We start from the raw sequence: 20,293 nt of genomic DNA, 5'->3' as shown, positions 1-20,293 counted from the left end.
GTCACCCAGGTGCCCCTCAGAATGCCTTTAAATTGGGACAATATTTTGTCACATTTCTCCCATTTATATCGGGTTGAAATCTGCCTATTAATAATAAAGAAGTAAACAGCATAGTTTATAGTACCGAAGAAGGGTTCTGGAGTTATGTTTGAGTTGGAAACCTGCCCTCCATTTGATTGCTAGGTAACCTCAGCAAGATATTTTTTTCGTTAGATTTCAGCTTTCCTGATTGTTAAGCAGAGATAACAACTTGTATTTCAGTGAACATAAAATGCACTGTTATTTTATACACTACTACGAAAGAAAAATCACTGTCAACTAAACAATGATATGCTTTCTATAGCTTCGAATTTTTATTTTATACATATTAAAATAGTTCTTCTAGATGTATTTAGGCTTTTGAAAAGTCACGTATCACTCTTCCAAGAGGAAAATTAATCACTTAGGGTGTTCCTAAAATGTCTTCATGTTTAGAGTCTGAGTGTTCAGAAACACATTTCAATTCCAAGTGGTTGGAGCTCAGGTTATTTCACACGTTCTCATCCTCTGCAGCAGTGAAACTATTGGTGATGGAAGTCTTTATCCTCTAAGAATAAACTACCATTTCTGTGGGGTTCTATAGGTTTCTGCCAAGCTGCAACACCATTCTTGAAGTTTTAAGTGTCGGTGCTTTCCTGATCTTACAGATCCGTTACAATAGATGGCAACAGCCAGGTCCCAAATGATCCTTAAAAGGTTTGTACTTTGAGACACCAGGGGATTGCAGATGGTCCTCTAGGCCACCAGGAAAGACAGCCACCCAGTAACAGCTTCATCCAGACTACCTCCTGCCTGATAGCAACTGTAAGAGGCATCACCACTTCAGAGATGTTAACATGTGAAAACCAAAGCGTGCATTTCAGAATAGATAACATAGGACCTAACTTCCTTCATAAGGATGTGGTAAGAGATTGAGGAGAAAAGGCTTGTAGCTTTTATTGTGGAAGCATCACGGAGCCCTCTGGTAGCAATAACTATTATTTACAGAGGGCTCGTTAATGGGATATGCTTCTTAATTGATAGTGTAAGTTTCATGTTAAAATTTTCCCTAATATATTTTTCCTTTTTTATTGAGGTATGATTTATATTCAGTGAAATGCACAGATCTTCAGTGCCCCATTATAGAAATTTTGACACCTGTTATCTGCAGCCCTATGCAGATATTTTTATCACTCCAGAAAAGCCACCTTTGTGTTCCTTCCCCAGACAGCCTCTGTTTTGATATCTTTCACCATGGATCAGCTTTGCCTGTGCTAAAACTTAACGGAATCATGTGATATGCAGTCTTTTGCACCTTTTTTCTTTCTTTCTTTCTTTCTTTCTTTCTTTCTTTCTTTCTTTCTTTCTTTCTTTCTTTCTTTCTTTCTTTCTTTCTTTCTTCTTTTTTGAGAGATTCCTACATCACCATGTGTATGAGGCCCTTGTGCCTTTTTGTGGTGGAGTTGTCTTCCGTTGTGTAGATGTGCCTCTGCGTCTGCTTTTCTCCCCTCGATGGGCATTTAGTTTGTTTCATTTGGGCTACCACAGGTGAAGCCACGATGAGCTTTTGAGTACAACTATTTTTGGTTACACGTTTTCGTTTCTCCTGGGTAAATACCTGGAAGTAGAATGTTTGGGTCCAGGGGTAGGTGTGTTTTTAACTTTATGAAACATGGACAGAAGTCTCCACAAGGTGGTTGTGCCATCGACCCTCCCATTATGCACAGGAGTCCATAACCTTGGGCTTTGGTGTCATTCACTTGAGCCATTGGAATGGTTTTGCAGTGGCATGAATTTGTATTTTTCTGTTGACTAAGAGACACCGACATGTTGTCATAGGATCACCAGCCCTTTGCATATCTCACCCTGTAAAGTCAGTTGCCTGTTTTTCCATGGGGCCATTTGTGTTTTAATTACTGAGTTGTAGGATTCCACTCCTTCGTCATATAGACGTATTGCAAATATATTCTCCCCTTCTGTAGCTTGCCTATTCATTTTCTTAATGGTATTTTTTATGAGTAAAGGTTTTATCATTGTGATGAAGTCCACTTACCTATTTTTTTTATAGGTAGTGTTTTCTGGGTCCTAACCAAAGTTTTGCTTATTCCAACGTCAGAAAGGTATTCTGTATTTTCTTCTAGAAGCTTTATAGTTTTTGCTGCTACAGGTAGCTCTGTGATCTGTCTCTAATGAAATTTTGTGTATGATTTGAACTATGGATCAAGGTTCATATTTCTCCGTCTCGCTAGCTAGTTGTCCTATTGCTATTTGTTGGCAATACAGTTGACCCTTGAACGATGTGGAGGTTAGGGGTGCCGGCCCCCCCACGCAGTCAGAGTATAACTCTTGACTCCCCAAAAAATGTAACTGCTGGTAGCCTACTGTTGACCGGAAGCCTTACCAATAAACATAAACAGTTGATTAACACATATTTTTTATGCAATAGGTATTACATACTGTATTCGTATAATCAAGTAAACTAAAGAAAATGTTATGTAAAAAAATTTTTTTAATGTTCATTTATTTTTGAGAGAGAGACAGAACATGAGCAGGGGAGGGGCAGAGAGAGAGAGAGGGAGACACAGAATCTGAAACACTTTCCAGGCTCTGAGCTGTCAGCACAGAGCCTGATGCGGGGCTCGAACCCACAAGCTGTGAGATCATGACTTGAGCCACCCAGGCGCCCCGAGAAAAGAAAATGTTAAATGTTATTAAGAAAATCACAGGAAAGAGAAAATATATTTGCAGTACTCTACTGTATTTATAAAAAAAAAAAATCCATGTGTACCTGGATCTACATGTTTTAAACCTGTGTTGTTCAGGGGTCCATTGTACTCTTTTCCTCATTCACTTACTCTGGCGCTTTGTTGAAAGTCAGTTGACTGTGTGAGGTCTACTTCTGGACTATTCTATTCCATTGATCTGTTTGTCTATCTATTTATCTATATGCCAATGTTATACGGTCGTGAGCTGTAGCTTCAGCATTATTTTGAAATCAAGTAATACATCTCCTCTTCATTCTACTTCAAGGATTTTTTTTGGCTGATCCGGGCCTTTGCATTTTCCTTTATGTTTTAGAATAAGCTTGTCACTTCTACAAAAGACCATTATGAGATTTTGACTGGAATTGTATCGAATGAATAGATGAATTTGAGGAAAGTAGAAATGTTAAAAATACTCAATTTTCCAATATATGTATATATAGTTTCTATTTTTCTGATTCCTTTAAGTCTTCTTTAATTATTCTTTCAGGAGTTTTATCTAAAAAAAAATTTTTTTTAACGTTTATTTATTTTTGAGACAGAGAGAGACAGAGCATGAACGGGGGTGGGTCAGAGAGAGAGGGAGACACAGAATCGGAAGCAGGCTCCAGGGTCTGAGCCATCAGCCCAGAGCCCGACGTGGGGCTTGAACTCACAGACCGCGAGATTGTGACCTGAGCTGAAGTCGGACGCTTAACCGACTGAGCCACCCAGGCGCCCCTCTTTCAGGAGTTTTAAAAATGGTTTTCTGTGTGGAGGTCTTCCACATGTTTCTTTAAATTTATCCCTAAGTATTTTGAGTGTTAAAATCTTGTAAATGGCATTCTATAAAAATTCATAGACCACTTGCTGCTGATGCTTAGAAATGCAATTGCTTTTGTATATTGCCCTTGTGTCCCGCAATCTTGCTAAATTCAGTGTGTGATATATTTTACTTAGTGCTTTACAGAATTTCATGTTTATTCTTGAAGCCACCTGTGATGCAGGTGTTAGTACAATCAGATTTTATAAGAAGTTTGCCCTGAAATTGCACATGCCTCTTTCTTTGCTCAAGGTCATGCAGGTTGGGTGACAGGAGGAATATGATTTGAATTGAGGTCTAGGCTGACTCCAACGGCTCGTCCCTTTCCATTTCTCTTTGACATTTGGATATTTGAATGGCATGATAGCATGTGGCTTCCCTGGATTTCACTCGGACACTTTTGTGTCATTGTGTTTCACAGGGACACGAATTGGTCAATGGAACGTTTACAGCAGACAAAACGAGAATAAGGCGATAAAGAGACTGGGGGTTTTCCTAGCAGAAGGAGGATAGTCAGTGTTTTCCCGGACTCCTCCACGGAAGACCATTCATGCAGTTGGATGCAGTTGCAAAGCTCAGCCCTCTTTCTCCGTACCGTTGGTGCGCCTTAGCTGTTGCTAAATCTTCCACATGTGGGGATGCTGTAAAACTTGTTTTCCCTCCTTCTCTCTTGCAATGTGCTGCAGGAAACCATTTCTGTACAGCCAAGGAGCTCACGGAGGAGATGAGATCACTAACATCAGAGAGGGAAGGGCTGGAGAGACTCCTCGACAAACTGCTGCTGCTGAGCTCCAGGAATGTCCAGAAGCTGGGAAGTGTGAAAGAAGACTACAGCAGACTAAGAAAGGAGCTGGACCAGGGGGAAACTGCCCACGGTAAGTAGTCACTGCCGCCTGGTGAAATATCTACGGTACCAATTGTATTGTGTGGTGGTAGTGTGACCATCCCCGTGAAGGGGGTTCTGGAGCACACGACACTTTTCCTGGAGGATCTATTTGGCAGGAGCCTTGGCGAATGGGATAGAATTACTTCTCACTTTTGTTTTGCTATTAGCAGGCGATGTCTTTTCTTTTTCTGTCTCACCCCCCCTCCCCCCCCCCCCCCCCGAATTTGCTAATGGCCTTGTGATTATTTAGAGCAATCCCTCCCTTGGCACAGGTCTTGAGAATTTTCTGTTTGACAATTATGTTCCTTTTGTTCCTTGTCTCAGTCTTCTGGCTTGCACAATCAGGGACAAAAGCAGGCTGACTCAGAAAACCGAATAAAGACCATGAAGTGGCTCTTCTATGTGTGAGGTTTTCTGAGAGCTTCTTTCCTCAGGAAGAATGATGTAGAAGAGGCCAGTGCTGCCCTAGCTGAAGTGTCTGCTTGTCAGAGGAGTTACTGTGTTCTTTGCTTGTGTTCTTTTCCTGTTCCGGTTGTTAAGAGCAACTGAGGTCACCTTGAGGTTGGTTCCCTGAGGGATGGTCTCAGAAGATGCTGGTTCAGTCCAAATTGATGAAGTGAAAAAGTGAAAACTTATTTCTTTAAAAACATGTAAAGAATTTACAGTGGTTCAGTTTCTAATCAGAAGAATGAAATCACGAAAAATAAATTCAGATTTAAAATATGTTAGACGCTAGAACCTGTTTTTTCACTGGTAAAATGAGGAGAATAATATCTAGTTCAAAGGCTGATGAAGTCATGCAGATTAAATGAAGCAACTTCTAAAGATTTTGAGGGTGTGTGTGTGTGTGTGTGTGTGTGTGTGTGTGTGTATGTGTGTATGTGTGAGACTGACCTTGCATTTCTTCTAGGGAGTAAAGGTTGCTGGAGGCCAGAGGTCATACATAGTATATCATGGTCCCTAAATAAATGTTGTTCACTAGAAAAATGAAAGACCTATCTACTAATAAATAGCTATATTTACAAAGTATGCTTATTTAAAAAGAAATAAGAAAAGAATGGGGATGTTAGGTAGCCACATTTGAAATATGGCTATTTGAAAATACTCCACAGATTGAAGTAAATGAAGACTTGTGCTTAAGACTGAATAAAGGGGCCTCCTGAGTGGCTCAGTCAGTAGTTAAGCTTCCAACTTTGGCTCAGGTCATGATCTCCTGGTTCATGCCTTTAAGCCCCTCATTGGGCTCAGTTACCGTTACTGTTACTTGTTACTGTTACTGTTGTGAAGGTGTTCTTTATGTTTTAGGGTTGGATTTTGCTGGATCAGCTATCCCTGTGCTTTAGACTGAAGCTAAGTTTTAACCAATCTGAGGTGACCTGGCTATTGGGTCAACCAAATTAATAATCTTGGGTCAGTGAGAGTAATGGGAGACAGATAAATAAATAAATCATAAATTCCATAGTAGATTGACGCTTTTATCCATTGAAATGCAATAAAACTAGGCCAAAGTCCATTTTCTGTCTTTTGTTGGCTTTTGAGAGTTAAAATTTAGAGGGAGCTCTAAAAGTAGAGCTTTAAATATAGAGCAAATACAGAGGGCCAGTATGCACATGTGTGTATGTACTGTGAGCTGACTTTTTTATCCTTAGATAAAATATTTTAAAATAAGGCTATTTAAGGAATGGGCAATATGTAGAATTCTTAAAGCAGATTTTGATTTCTAGCTATAGTGGCACCCGGGAAAAAGTCAATTCGGATACCGATGAGCAGCTCCATGATGGTCAGGGACCCAGGCTCTTCTATTCTGTCCATCCACACCCGGGACGTGTGGTCCAAGATGGCTGACACACACACACATGTCCAAGGCCAGCCAGGGGTTCTGTTTCTATAGCAAATGGAGAGTTTTGTTTGGTTTCGTGTTTTGTTTCGTTTTCTTTTGTTTTAAGGGAAAGAGAGAGGGAGAGTGAAGCAGGGGAGGGGGAGAGGGGGAGAGGGGGAGAGGGGGAGAGGGACAGAGAAAATCTCAAGCAGTCTCCATGCCCAGAGCAGAGTCCGACATGGGACTGGATTTCATGACCATGAGATCATGACCTGAGCCCAAATCAAGAGTTGGATGCTTAACCGACTAAGCCACCCAGGCACCCTGAGATTTGCAGTTTTAGGGAACAATTGGTAGTCTGTCTCATACAGAGAACTCTTATTGATGGAAAGTGCTTTGCTGACCACTTACGATATTATTACATCTATGTCTCTGGCTAGACTGAGATCAAAGAAAAGCTGTGATTAGTTTCATTTGTATTGTCTCAGTATCCAGGGTGGTGTCTTTGAAAATAGTAAATGTGCCATAAATTTTGGTCATTTACACGGGCCAGATGTTAAAATGAAACATACCTTTATTTCTTTTATTCCTTTACTCCTTTACTTTGAATTACAGACCCAGACCTTGGGTCTTCTTTTTTTTTTTTTTTTTTTTTTTAATTCTTAAAATTCATTCTAATTTAGTGAGCACAGAGGTAAGTTTGTCTTTCATGGAAGATGCTTGAGTTGTCTGAGTGGGATTTTCAGATGGGGGTGTCAGCAGACAGAACAAGATGATGAAAAAGTACTGAAATGTGCCAGAGTCCTCAAAAGACAAAGAGAGACAGAAATCATCACTGAATCCATTGACTTTGTCTCAGTGACACATAGTCTCTGTGAAGAGATGCAAAGGCTGTGTGTTTTAACCTCTATCAGCTGTTCTTAAGACTTCGGGAGAACACGTTTGAATTCTGAGCAACTTTACAGTGAAATAGAATGGAAAGCTAAATCTATCTTTCAGCCCCTGAATACTTATGGAGATTAGCTATAAACCTTTAATTTTTATGGATTTTAATGTTTTGTTTTTTTTAAGGAGGGTAGGACAAAAAAATCAGTAACTTCTTTAGTTTGCTACACCTGCTTTTCAGAAAAAAGACAACCATGAGATTTATATAACTTTTTCCATCCCTTGTGTATAACTTGGTAATCTGTATTGTACTTTATTAATATTGTTGATTTCACACTATAACTCAGATATAAAGGAAGCAGACGTCAAGGGGAGAGATTTAATCACAGAATAATCAGGGCTAGAATTTTAAATAGGACATCATTAGCATGTTAATGAATTTTCCCATTTTATGCCAGCTGCCTGAATGGAAAAGATGTAGCTCAAAAATCTGGCAGGATCTGTGGCCCACTGAGCTGTCAGGAATTCGTGTAGAGGGTCCGTAAAGTACGTAAAGGAGTTTTCTGTGCGAGTATCAAATGGCAGGATTTCGTTTTTACTGGCAGTGATGGCTGGCTCTGTTCAGCTTTAACTCATTTGCCTTTCAATGAATAAGCACAAATGGAGGGCGGAGAAGGAGCAGTTTTTTAAGTGTAATAAAGTTGGAGTGCAGTCAATTTTTCAGTTATGGTTTGGGGCTGCTACAGGAGATCCCCCTTATCTGCAGTTTCGTTTTCCAGTGTTTCCGTTACCCACAGTCGACCCCAGTCAGGACAAAGATGATCCTTCTTCTGACGAATCATCAAAAGATCAGTAGTAGCCTAACCCTACATCACCACACCTACATCACTCCCCGACTTTATCTTATCATGTAGGCATTTTATCATTTCACATCGGCACAAGAAGGGTGAGTGCAGGATAACAAGATGTTTTGAAAGAAAGAGTGAGACCACATTCACAAAACTTTTATTACAGTATATCATTATAATTGATCTATTTTATTATTAGTTATTGTTGTTCATTACTTACATGCCTAATTTGTTTTTTTTTTTAATGTTTATTTATTTGTTTTGAGAGAGAGAGAGAGAGTGTGCATGCGAACTAGGGAGGGGCAAAGAGAGAAGAAGAGAGAATCCCAAGCTGAAAGCAAGGAGCCTGACACGGGGCTTGATCCCACAAACTGTGAGATCATGACCTGAGCCAAGGCCAAGAGTTGGACGCTCAACTGACTGAGCCACCCAGGCGCCCCTTAATGTACCTAATTTGTAAATTAAAGTTTATCATAGGTATGTATTTATACTAAAAAACATAGTGTACATAGGGTTCAGTACTCTCCATGGTTTCAGGCATCCCCTGGGGGTCTTGGAATGCATCTTCTGTGGATAAGGGAAGACCACTGTACCTACCTTTTGCGTTAGATTAGAAAGGTCCTGTGTCCATGCTGACATGGTCCTGCCCTGATTTTTGGACTGCCTCATGATTTTTGACCTTGAAATAGCTGATGAAAGGAAGTGTGACATTCTCTAGTGAGATACTTGTTCCTTAAACTTTGAAGTCCACAAGTGAAGCTTCTTTTAGAAGTCACCTCACACCTAGTAAGAAAAGACTTTCAGTTTAGAGATCCTGTGCTTTACAAGTTCTGCATAAATAGGCAGTAATTCTCTCTCCACGTTTATCCCATGTATTTAGAAGAAACTTTCAAGAAAAAATAGAACGGAAGAATTGAATTTCCGTGCCTTTTGGGCGTGTGTCTGTATGGGGAGGAAATGGAGAATTGGAAAATGTACAAATAATGGAAGTATAAACAACACAACAACAAAAAAATAGAATTTGAAAGTTGAGATGGAAGAAAATCCAATGACAAGTGTTAATTATTCTGGTTGAGAATATGATGTGATAAGGAGCTTCCTAGGAGCCAGAGCAAAAAAGACAATTGAAGAGTCATCTATCTATCTTCCTCAAAAGCAGCTTGAATCACAAGGTTTTCAGGAATGCAGAGTGGTGTTAAATTCTTAAAGGCTATTTTTTGGCGAGCAAACTGAAAAGTCCTCACGAACAGATTCATAACAAATGCAAAAGCATTCTTCATGTGGCTGTTATCAGCCACTCCTGGAAAAAAACCACAGGGATGCCTTCAAAGGAAGACTTCACGTTTAGACTGAAATATACACATATCTTAGATCTGTGGGTGTGTACATGTTTCTCCACAAAAATTTTGATCCAATGTTTCAGCAAATCCTTAAAGGAACCATTCTAAGATCTCCCAAATTTTAAGAAACATGTTAAATTATAATAATTCCATGGGAGTGAATTAGGAAGGGCTCAGGCTAATTATGTTTAAGTATGGAAACTTTCAGTGATCTGACATGATTCAAACATGAGACTTCGAACCTAGAAGAGTGGCCAGAGATCATATTCTGTAAACTCACCAAATGTCACTTCTTCCCTCTGAGCTTTGAGGAAGGTCTGCACAGTAGACAGCTTTACTCTCTTGAGGCCGGGACAGTGATCAAGCTCTTAATAACTGAGGACCAAGCTGTTTGTCTTGGAATCAGATATGGGCTGCAGGGTCTGTATGTGGAGGAACTGAGATTGTTATGTGGGGAATATTCAGTCTGTGTTTGCATTTGTAAATCAGAAATCTTTGTTTAGGTTTTAAAACATAGAGAATATGAACTTAGGGAGAAAAGCTTCTTTTAAAAAATTTCATCATCTTTTTTTTTGTCTGTTTTTTTTCCACGGGATGAAATTTTACATTTTTAATTGTTTATTGTCGATTAATCTTATTAATAAAATTATTATTTTATCAGGATCGCTGTTAAATACGTATTTGCATTTTAAATTTCTCTCCTTTTTTTTTTTCCTTATCTACTTCTATCATTTCATCTCTGTTGGTATTCCACTTTTGCCTGTGAATTTCTCTGGTTGAAATTTGCAATGAACTTCTTTCCTCTTTTATCAAAAAACTGTGATAATTCTTTTGGGAGGCCTCTACACCACAGTGTAAAAAGCCCGTGTTAGGATGTAGGAGGCCTCAGTTTAATCTCGCTTCTGTTGTTGGCTAATCATCTGTGCAACACTTGGCATAGAGAGGCATCACAACATGAGGTTTGATGAATGACTGATTTTTGGCTGATCTCTGCCTCTCAGTTCCTTCACGTATGCCAGTGTTTTCATCTATCCATGCGTCATTTCAGTAAGCATTTATTGAGCACTTACGTATGCCAGGCACTGTGGTAGGCCGTTGTGGTCCAGAGTGAATCCTGCAGTCCCTGAGGCCACTAAAGTCCCCATGTACTCTAGTCCCTTCTGATCTAGCATTCCCATGATCGCATCCATACTTTGTTCATTTTTTTCCCTTGCTCTCCACTCTTTCTGATCTTCTCCTATTTCTACGTAATTTTTTAGAAGTCCTCACTTGTTACTTTTCTACCTGCGTCCCTGTTTGTTATCTACACTCCCCTCCCAATACTTCGGTCACATATCCCCTGGGTGGGAATGCAGTGATGATTTTAATTGTATTTCACACCCAATTGCAAGAGGCAGTTTTTTGATTTGCTACTTTGTTTGGAGTGGGAACGGGATTCTCCGTAATAGGGTGGGTGTGCGTGACGCTGAAGCATCTGGTGGATTGCTCTTGGCAATAGTGTCTTTCCTAGTCTTTCTCAATTTCATGTGGATTCTGGGCTTTTGATGACATTGGTGTGTGTGCACATGCTCCTACACTCCTACTCCTACACTCCCTCCTGAAGATTAAGCTCAGAATGGGGAGTAGGTGGAGCGCCATGATTCCTAGAGGAGAGTCTGTTGGCTGCGGTTTGGGTGTGGTGTGGTGTGGTTGAGGGGTGATCTGTTGCATGAGACCTGTCATGTCCTGCAGAGTGCTTCCTGCTTCCTGTCTGGTGTCTTCTGTGCAAACTCTTTCCCCCACTCTCGTTTTTAAATGTCTGCAGGTGGGAGCGGTACCACCCTCAGTTAACTGAACAACTTCAGCATTAGGTTACGATTTGAAAACAGATTGTTATTATTATGATGCTAGAACTTAGTTAGAATTAGTAGGACTCCATTCTAAGGGATTCATAAAGGGGTTCATATTACCTTTTATATAGATGCTTACAGGTGTAAAATTGAGTTCTCTTAAGATTTCTTCTTCCTTGGCTCTTTGTTGTCTATCTTCAGCATGTATTTATTGGACCCCTTGCTGTGTGCACAGATTAACTATAGCTATTATGGATTTACTGTGTTCTTTCAAAGGAAGGAGTGGTCCCCTGGATGTTGTCAGTTTCTCTTCACTAATAAATGTGGATTACTTTTCATTTTGTTCTTTAAGCCCTTACTCTGTGCCAGGCACTGAGCCAAGTCTTGACACATATTTAGCTGCCTAATTCTCTGGACAGTGTGTGGCCGGCCTCAGTCTAGTCTCCATTTTATAGTTGAAGACGCTGAGGCTTAGGGTGGGTCAGAGCCTTGTCCAGAGGCACAGGAACATGAAGGGTAGGGGCCAGGATTTGAATTTTTTGTCTGCAGTTTTATGTTTGTTTGTTAGTGTGTGTGTGTGTGTGTGTGTGTGTGTGTATTTGTTTTTTTATGTTGGTTTATATTCTTCATGAACTTGATTTCCAGCACGAGCTTCTCTATGCGTCCCTCAACCTCACTGCTCTACCTAAATGCTACACTCACAGTCATAACTATTAAGAACAAAGTCTAAAAGTCATCTCTTGGTAATGTTGAGTGCCCTGAAAAGATTTTTTTCCCCACTTTTGAAATTTCTATGTATGTTCTCTGTATTTCATTCCTGAAATGATGATATCTGCAACTTCCCTGACACCAGATGGATCATTTCACTTGATAGGAGGTTCTGTAGCTTATCATCGTTATGAAAACAACATATTTTGTATTACAACCAAAGCCTTTGTTGTCGAAGGGTGACTAAAAGGAACCTAGCATTCCACAGCTGATTGGAAAAAAAAGTTGAACTGTAACAATTTAATTGGATGCATATTTGTTAACTTCAAACCGCTGTTTGATATTTTTTCAAAGACCTGTGGATAGTTATGTTTCCTATTCTAAACTCCTTAGATGCCAGCGTTTTCCTTTGTGTTCTTATAAGTACGGGCATTAACAAGTAGGTCGGCATACTCTCCAGAGGTTCTGGTATCACAAGCCCAGCTTGTCTACGAATTGACGAATGGGTCATCCTACTGACTACACGGAATTCAACTTGCAGAATGTGATAGTCCTCTTTTTAAGCTTCTTGGAGTGAGTTTCTAAACTTTAAATAAAACGTTTAAAATATTCTACAATTCAGGGCTTTGAGGAACTAAGACTTCAGTTGTTTTCACTGAATCCAATCTTGTGAGGTTTCCCAGAATTCAGTGCTGTTGGTGCTGTGACATCTTTTGTGCTGTCACAGTTTTTTTCAGTTATTAATTTTGTACGAAATATCTTGTTTTCCTCGTGGACGTTGCCCTGAGTTAGGGCCTCCTGCCATTTCCCTTGGGTGCTTCCTTTTCTTTGAAACTCCACATAGTTAGCAACCCAAGAGAGACAATACTTGAGAGGCCATTCTTTGTTGTCACTTTGATTTTTCAGGTTTTCTTAGCTCTCGTAAAGGAGAAAAGATGTGCCGATAAATGTTTTCCTTCCCTGTTTTGCTGCACCAGTTTTTGTGGCCCTGGGCCCACCACACTTTTGCATTTGGGGGGTAGCCATCCTGTCCCATCCACTTTCCCTCAAGATTTTTACACAACTGGGGAGAGTTGGATCACCATAGGGGTGGGCAATCCTAAACTGATGCACTGCAATTTAATATTTATAGAGTGACAGAAACCATCAAGAGTTGCTTAAAGACATACTGACTTGACATCATCAAAAATTTATAAACCAGATATGCTTGTATTTTGCACGCTCACATAGTTATAATGTGATGGTGTTTTTGTCTTGATGTTATACTTTCCAAAGTCTTGATAACTCATTAGCAACTGATAGCATACTTTGCTTTTAGATTTAATTATAACCGAGCTTTGTAATTCTCCTTTTATTTACCAAAATGATGTTAAACTTTTGGTTATTTTAGCCTATTTTGAATGTCTCTCTTTTTTTTGTATGTGTTACTGTGGCTGCTTTATACTTCATGGATCCCCAAATATTATACTACCTTTCCCTAAGAAAGAACCGAATGCAAATATACTGTGATTTCAGGGTGTGCTTAATGAAAGGAAGCTTGGTCTTGCTCAGACAAGGTGACTGTAGTGTTGAGGCTTCTTTCTAACTCTGTGTAACCCAGTGTTTGACTTTGGTCCACATGTCCCAGTTGTATTAGCAAGACAGAGCACTAGAATTTGGCAAAAGTCTGCCTTTCGCCCAACCCCATTTTTCCCCCCAGAGACTGAGGAACAGCAGGGGCTGAATACCAAACTCCATGTCTGCCCTGAGAAGGTCACCAAATACTGAAATTCCTTAGTCGTCTGCAGTTTCCTAGGAACACCTCAAACTTTGGAGGCAAAGTCATTTCCTCTATGCATTATACAAGAATCCTCTGAAGTTCAAGCTTATCAGAGTCCTGGGGTTACTCTAGTGGCTTAAATTTTTTAAAAAAATTTATGCCACAAAGTAGCATAAATAAAGCACATTTTCAAAGCTGAACAAAAAATGTCCATTATACATACAACTTCTGTAACAGAGCTCCTGGTGTCATTTTTAGTGCCCCTCCCCTCCCCACCTCCCAACTGCCACCCCGCCAGTGCCTAGGGCACATGCAGACTTTTTGCACTGTGTGTCCTCTCCCTGCCCTTAGCCTTATATGGCAATAATGAAAGCGTTATATCACTCAAACCTCGCACCTGTATGTTGCGATAAATTTGTCATTCCCATTCTGCAGATGTGGACACTGAGGCTCAGTGAGCTCAGGGAGTTGTAGATAGGAAGCAAAGAGCTAGAATGGGACTCAGACCTTCTGGCCCCAGAGCCATCCTCCTCATCACACACTTACATTTCCCTGTTGTTACATAGCATTCCAGTTTATTATTTGTGATCTCTATAGCATTCCAAGACTCAGTATACCATGATTTGCTTAACCATCCCTTATTTTGATGTGTTTCATGATCATTTTTATAAGTTCTTTTCTAAAGATAAAGAGCCATATCAGCATTACTGGACCAACGAGCATAATCATCCTCATGGTATGTGTTACATGCTGCAAATTGACTTTCAGAAGAATTACACCAGTGTAATCGATGTTCCCATCCTATCCGTTCCCATCCTGGGTGTTATTTCTTAAAGGTTATTAGTATAACAATAATTAGATAGTATTTAGTTCATGCCTTCTTTTTGCATTTATTTGACCAGCTGCAAGGCTGAACTTACTTCTTTTTGTGCCTTTGTAATTTTTCTTTATAGTTTATTGTCCATGTGTTTGCCTCTTTGGGGGGATGGGGAAGGGAAGGGAACTTGATGATTTCCTCATCTTTATAGAATATGGTTATTCTAATTTTTTTTCCTTTGTGTGTGTGCATGTGTGTGAAATTAACCCCTTACCATAATTAGTAACAGACCAAGAAAAGACATTTTTGTAAACAATGATAACAAGCTGAGATGGCAGTTTAGAATAAATTCTGAAACTTCTTAAGGCATCAGGGTGCAAATAACGTAACAAACAGTGGCATAGACAGGTCTTCCCCAGGAAAAGCGTGCTGTCTCCACTCTGTGCATTAATATTCATTGGGCCTGGCCTTTCAAACAAATGTGACATCTTGGGAAGTCCCGCATTTGGGGGCCATAATGAACTGGCTTCACTGTTTACAATAAATCTAGGGAAGGAATTGTTTTTCGTGTGCACATCCATGAAAATGCAGCAGCCAGGAGAGGTGTGCGGCTTTCTACCCGCTGCCTACCTCCTTCTGCATGATGCAGCTCCTGTTTAGTGCCTCGCTGTCTTTGGCTTTTTTTTTTTTTTTAATTTTCTCGTTTTCTTGAATAGGTCCATTAGAAAAACAGCTCCTGCCTGTCGGAATTTTTTCTTCGAAAGCATGCTGTTATTTCATAGACGGAAGGAGGGTGTCTATTTATAATGTGTGTGTGTGTGTGTGTGTGTGTGTGTGGCCTCTGAAGCAGCAGTTTGAGGGAGAGTGCTGAAGAATATGGTAGGAAAAGGACATCCCTGTCTTGGAAGAATGCCAGAAGGGGTGACCTTTTAAATTGTCACCAGCTTTTCGTAGAGGGCTGTTGGGTTTGCCACCGCTCCCTCTCCTTCTCTCCACAAGGAGCAGCGCTGGGCGCTAAGTCGAAGATCCATTTCCGTGCATGATGTGGAATCATCATTAAGTACTATGATTCGGGCTTCATGAAGGCACCTTCTTGCCTGTTGCAGCTGTTGGGCATCAGACTTCTCCCACCACTCAGACTGCCGCGTCTTCCCGCGGCTTTCTGCTGCCCCGCCTCTGCTTCCACATGCTTCTCTGGTTTCCTTCCAACACCTCCAGAATGCCTGTATCCACCATGCGCCCACTCCCTACATTCCTTCTAAGCTACACCCTGCCAGTTCCCTCGGACCCTCCGAACTGCCCACGATCTCTGTGTGCTCTGAGTGAAGTATATACAGCCTCCCCACCATCTCCCCAGGAGTGGATCCCTATGACATCTGTGTCGGGATGCCCTCTCACCGCCGAATGCACTGACTCTCCTGTGTGTACATTCCATGTCCTCCTTGAGCCCATGTTTAAAGTCAAAGCCCTCTTGTTCTCACCCTGCTTGGATCTTGGCCTAAAACTGTGAAGGTGATCATTATCCCTCTCTTAATGTTCTGTGATTATTCATTTGGTTTTGCCATGTTTAATGGAATATTTAATAGCATCTATGCAGAAGCCTGAAGACTATAAATAAATACTGTCTTTGGTCTTGAAAGGGTTTTATACAATATAAAATTTAGAGCACATTTTTTCTCAGGAGCCCTGACATTAATATTCATCATGAGCCCCAAAGTAGAAGCTATTCTATTTTAGCATAATGAAGTTTACCATATGTTTCAAAGTTACTTGCCATTGTGCTTCTCATAATGACAATTAGAAAGGTCATTTTGTCTTGCCAGGTTCTGTTAGATATATAAAGCAGCTCATGGCTGTCAGCGTGAGATGTATGAGGACACTTGTGTGCAAATACAAGGGGAAGACATGATTCTTCTTATCCCAAAGTGTAGCTGTTTGCATCTAAGTACCAAACGTGGAACATGCTAGTCTTTGGCTGGACATAGAAATTGAGACTTCCAAAGCAAATTCTCTGTGTTCTCAATGACTAAATTATATGAGGCTTCCCCCCGCCCTCCCTGCCACTTCCATTAACCAGAATGTGTGGGGGCCCTTAAAAAATTGAGAAATTTTACAATTAAAAACTGGTTTTTTTCTGATCTTTTTTTCTGCCTTATTAAAAAAAAATTATTTATCTGCATTAAAGTATGGGAGCAGTATTGTATTTAATTCTCCACATCTGAACTTTGATGACAGACTAGGGAGAAGATGAGGAGGTGGCCATGAATCAGGGTAATAGGTTTCCTATGGAGCTTATAGAGGGATAAATCTATGTTAGCATTGAAACAGGTGATTCATGGAGGGGAGGGTCTCAGGAGCTGATGCCAGAGGAAAATGGTTCTTATTCTGGTTCGAGAATAGCAAATTAGGTTGCCATAGTTGAAATATTAATATATCTCTATCTATAAATTCCCCTTCATTTCCTTTCTTCCTTCCCTCGCTCTTTCTTCCTTTCTTCCCTCCCTCCTTCTTCCCTTCCTTCCCTCCCCCTACCTCCCTTCCTTCCCTCCCTTCTTCCTGTTCTTTCCTCCTAACTTCCTCTCTCTTTTCTTTTTCCTTCCTCCCCTCCTTCCTTCCTCCCTCCCCTCCCCCTCCCCCTCCCATCTCCCTCTCCCTCTCCTCGCCCCTCCCTCCCTTCACTTTCCTTCCCTCCCTTTGTCTCCAAGTTTCTTTGCCTGAATTATGACAGGCCAGACTTCTGTATTCAAGTCTTTAGAATTACAAACATTTATCGATAGATAGGAAAGACAAGTAAGGACATGTTGGATTCATTAACACAAGCACATGGTCTCCATTGTTTTAAAATTCCTTACTTGGGAGAATACTGGAGAAGATTCCATAGCCCATGAAACCTCTGATTGTTGCCATTTGATACTATTAAATGCCTCAGTGTAAAAAATTAACCTGTTTATTCCACATATATTCAAGAATGCACAGTGTGGAGAGCTGCCCCCTCCAAGCCTTTGGGGTTGAGCTGCACACCATCTTTCTGGAATGTTTTTTGTGGTCAGATTTGCCAGAGACACCGAATTAGTCCACATCCCCCGAGGTGCTTTCCAGGCTAATGAATTGATTTTAATTATTTTTACTGTTAAAAATGATCATTAAAAAAAAAAGTTTTATTCTTTTTTTTCTCTTTTTCGAGAGACAGAGAGAGGGAAACAGAGTTCGAGCAGAGGAGGGGTGGAGAGAAAGGGAGATACAGAATCCAAAGCAGGCTCCAGGCTCTGAGCTGTCAGCACAGAGCCCGACGTGGGGCTCGAACTCATGAACTGCGAACTGCGAGATCATGACCCAGGCAGATGTCAGATGCTTGACTGACTGAGCCACCCCAGCATCCCTAAAAATGATCATTCTTTTTTTTTTTTTTTAAATTTTTTTTTTCAACGTTTATTTATTTTTGGGACAGAGAGAGACAGAGCATGAACGGGGGAGGGGCAGAGAGAGAGGGAGACACAGAATCGGAAACAGGCTCCAGGCTCTGAGCCATCAGCCCAGAGCCTGACGCGGGGCTCGAACTCACGGACTGCGAGATCGTGACCTGCCTGAAGTCGGACGCTTAACCGACTGCGCCACCCAGGTGCCCAAAAAATGATCCTTCTTAATTGAGAGTGCTAGAAAGGAATAAACAGTTTTAATTGTCCTCTTCCACATAAATGAAAAAAAATCACAATGCTTATGTAAATAAGGAAGAAGGTGGTAGCATGAATATGAAAAGGGCTTCTGTCTCCTTCCATCTTTTTTTCCTGTTTGACCTAAAGCTGTTAACCTTGGGTGAGTGTCCCCGTTGTCATCTTGTATTATATCTTAAATGCTTTATATGCTGATGGGGGTGGATGTCTGAGTCTGTCTCAGGACATGTAAGATTGTGTAATGGCCTTTTTTTTTATTGTACATTTGACTCCTATATAATGCCCTTATGTGGCTGGATTTTGCAGGACTATCACCTCCTGGGTTTTTAAATTTTTTTTTTTTTTTTTGAGAGACAGAGAGAGAGAGAGGGCCAGCATGAGTGGGGGAGGGCAGAGAGAGGGGGAGACACAGAATCCGAAGCAGGCTCCAGGCTCTGAGCTGTCAGCACAGAGCCCGACGCGGAGCTCGAACTCAGGAACTGCGGGATCATGACCTGAGCTGAAGTGGACGCTTAACCCACTGAGCCACCCCGGTGTCCCAGTCAGCTCTTGCTTAAAGGTCCTGGCAGTACTGATTCTTGCAGGACCTGGCCGGTGTCTCTCACTCCGAGGCCTTAGCTGGCACTCGACACCACAAGGGGTTTGAGCACCTTCTAGGTACCAGGCACAGGGAAAGAAGGCTGGAAAGGTCTGGATCTTTGCTTGTAGTCATTGACTGGCGAGGGAGGCATACACAGCAAACAGGATACTGTGTGGGGAGGGTGAAATAAACAAAGGTGAGGACAGCAGGGAGGAGGACAGGTGAGTGTGCCCTGAAAAGGCCCTGGGCAGCCTCACTGAGAAGGCAGAGTGGGGCTGTGGCTTGTAGGTGGACGAGGGTGGAGGTGCCAGAGGCCTCTAGGCTGGAGGACAGCCCGGCTTCGAGGTCAGGGGCGCATGGCACGTTTGGGGCATGATGGGACCAGGGACCTGGCCCCAGCCCTGCCACATAGCTGCTGTGTGACTTTGGGTAAGTTTCCCGATCTCTCTGAGCACCGGTTTCCTCCTCTGTAACAGAAATGTGACCACCTTTCTGTGGATTACACAGAGCTGTCAGAGGATGAAATGAGGTAACAGAAGGGACTGACTTAGCTTGGACCCCTGGCTTATAATAAGGACTCAGTTAAACTCACTTAGCACTATTATCAATCCGGTCTGATAATGGGTCCAATGATAAGGGTCCCAGAGTGGGAAGGATAGAGGGTGAGGCTGAAGAAGTGGGGAAGAGTCAGACCCTGAGATGTCTTTTTGCCATGCTGGAGTTGTCAAGGTTTTCTGAAGGTGGTGGTTAGTCATTGAAGAAACTTGGTGCTGTGACCTTAACTTCCCCTGAACATTCTTATCTTACAAAATAGATGATTAGGTACAATCTTATACAAATGTGTGCGTCTCTCTTAAAAATGTAACATTGCACGCCTATTATGGCTAGATGAAAACAATACTGATAATGTGGGGTGCCTGGGTGGCTCAGTTGGTTGAGCATCTGACTTGATTTCAGCTCAGGTCATGATCCAAGTGATGAGGGAGCATAAGGGAGGCTGAGGGCAAAATACAAGCTAGCACACCCTCCCCATCCCGGGTGGATGCGTGTGATATTCCTCAGGCACTCCTGGCTGCCCGAGGACAAAGGAAAGAAAAGAAAAGAAAACAAATGGCTAACTGATAGAGATCACAGTCCTGTAGGATGAGTGTCTTCATCAGTTTGTAAATATCTTAGTAAATTACAAGAAAAAGGCAGTCTTATCAATAGCCTAATCTCCAGAAACCTGTGGACTCCGTTTCCTGTAACCCCAACATCACCCCTCCATAGTGATACGGGGAACAAAGGCAAGAAGGAAATGGTAGGTAAAATTCAATTTCCTTATAACCTGTAGCCCGTTAACGGATATTTGAGGCAGACAGAGTAAAACTTTCTCTGGGAACTCCCTACTGTCTTAATGTTTTGCTAGAGGGAAAAACAACCTCAGCTTGAAGATAGCAGGCCTCAGATAATTTAGCAGTCCTCTTTAGCATATCAAAGCCCCTCTGGAGGCCTCTCTTTTGACTTTATGTCCCCAACTCCATAGTATAAATCCAACCGTTCTTCACAAGCCCTGTGCAGCTCTTTCTG

At 41.4% G+C, this 20,293-nt stretch overlaps 1 protein-coding gene across 2 annotated transcripts in view; it reads left to right on the top strand.

Annotated features, from left to right (window-relative positions):
- The window catches only part of DISC1 (DISC1 scaffold protein), a 355,616-nt gene that overhangs the window by 150,977 nt on the left and 184,346 nt on the right, over positions 1 to 20,293 (top strand). For both annotated transcript variants that reach the window (XM_040464923.1, XM_040464922.1), the window contains one exon: positions 4,269 to 4,457. In XM_040464923.1, the coding sequence (XP_040320857.1) occupies positions 4,269 to 4,457 (189 nt within the window). The remainder of the gene's footprint in view (positions 1 to 4,268; positions 4,458 to 20,293) is intronic.

The sequence above is a fragment of the Herpailurus yagouaroundi genome, unplaced genomic scaffold (assembly GCF_014898765.1).
Source record: "Herpailurus yagouaroundi ecotype Mexico unplaced genomic scaffold, PumYag 530, whole genome shotgun sequence".
NCBI classification, from domain to species: Eukaryota; Metazoa; Chordata; class Mammalia; order Carnivora; family Felidae; genus Herpailurus; species Herpailurus yagouaroundi.
Note: the sequence above shows the minus strand (reverse complement) of the source record. Positions and strands in the feature narration are given on the sequence as shown.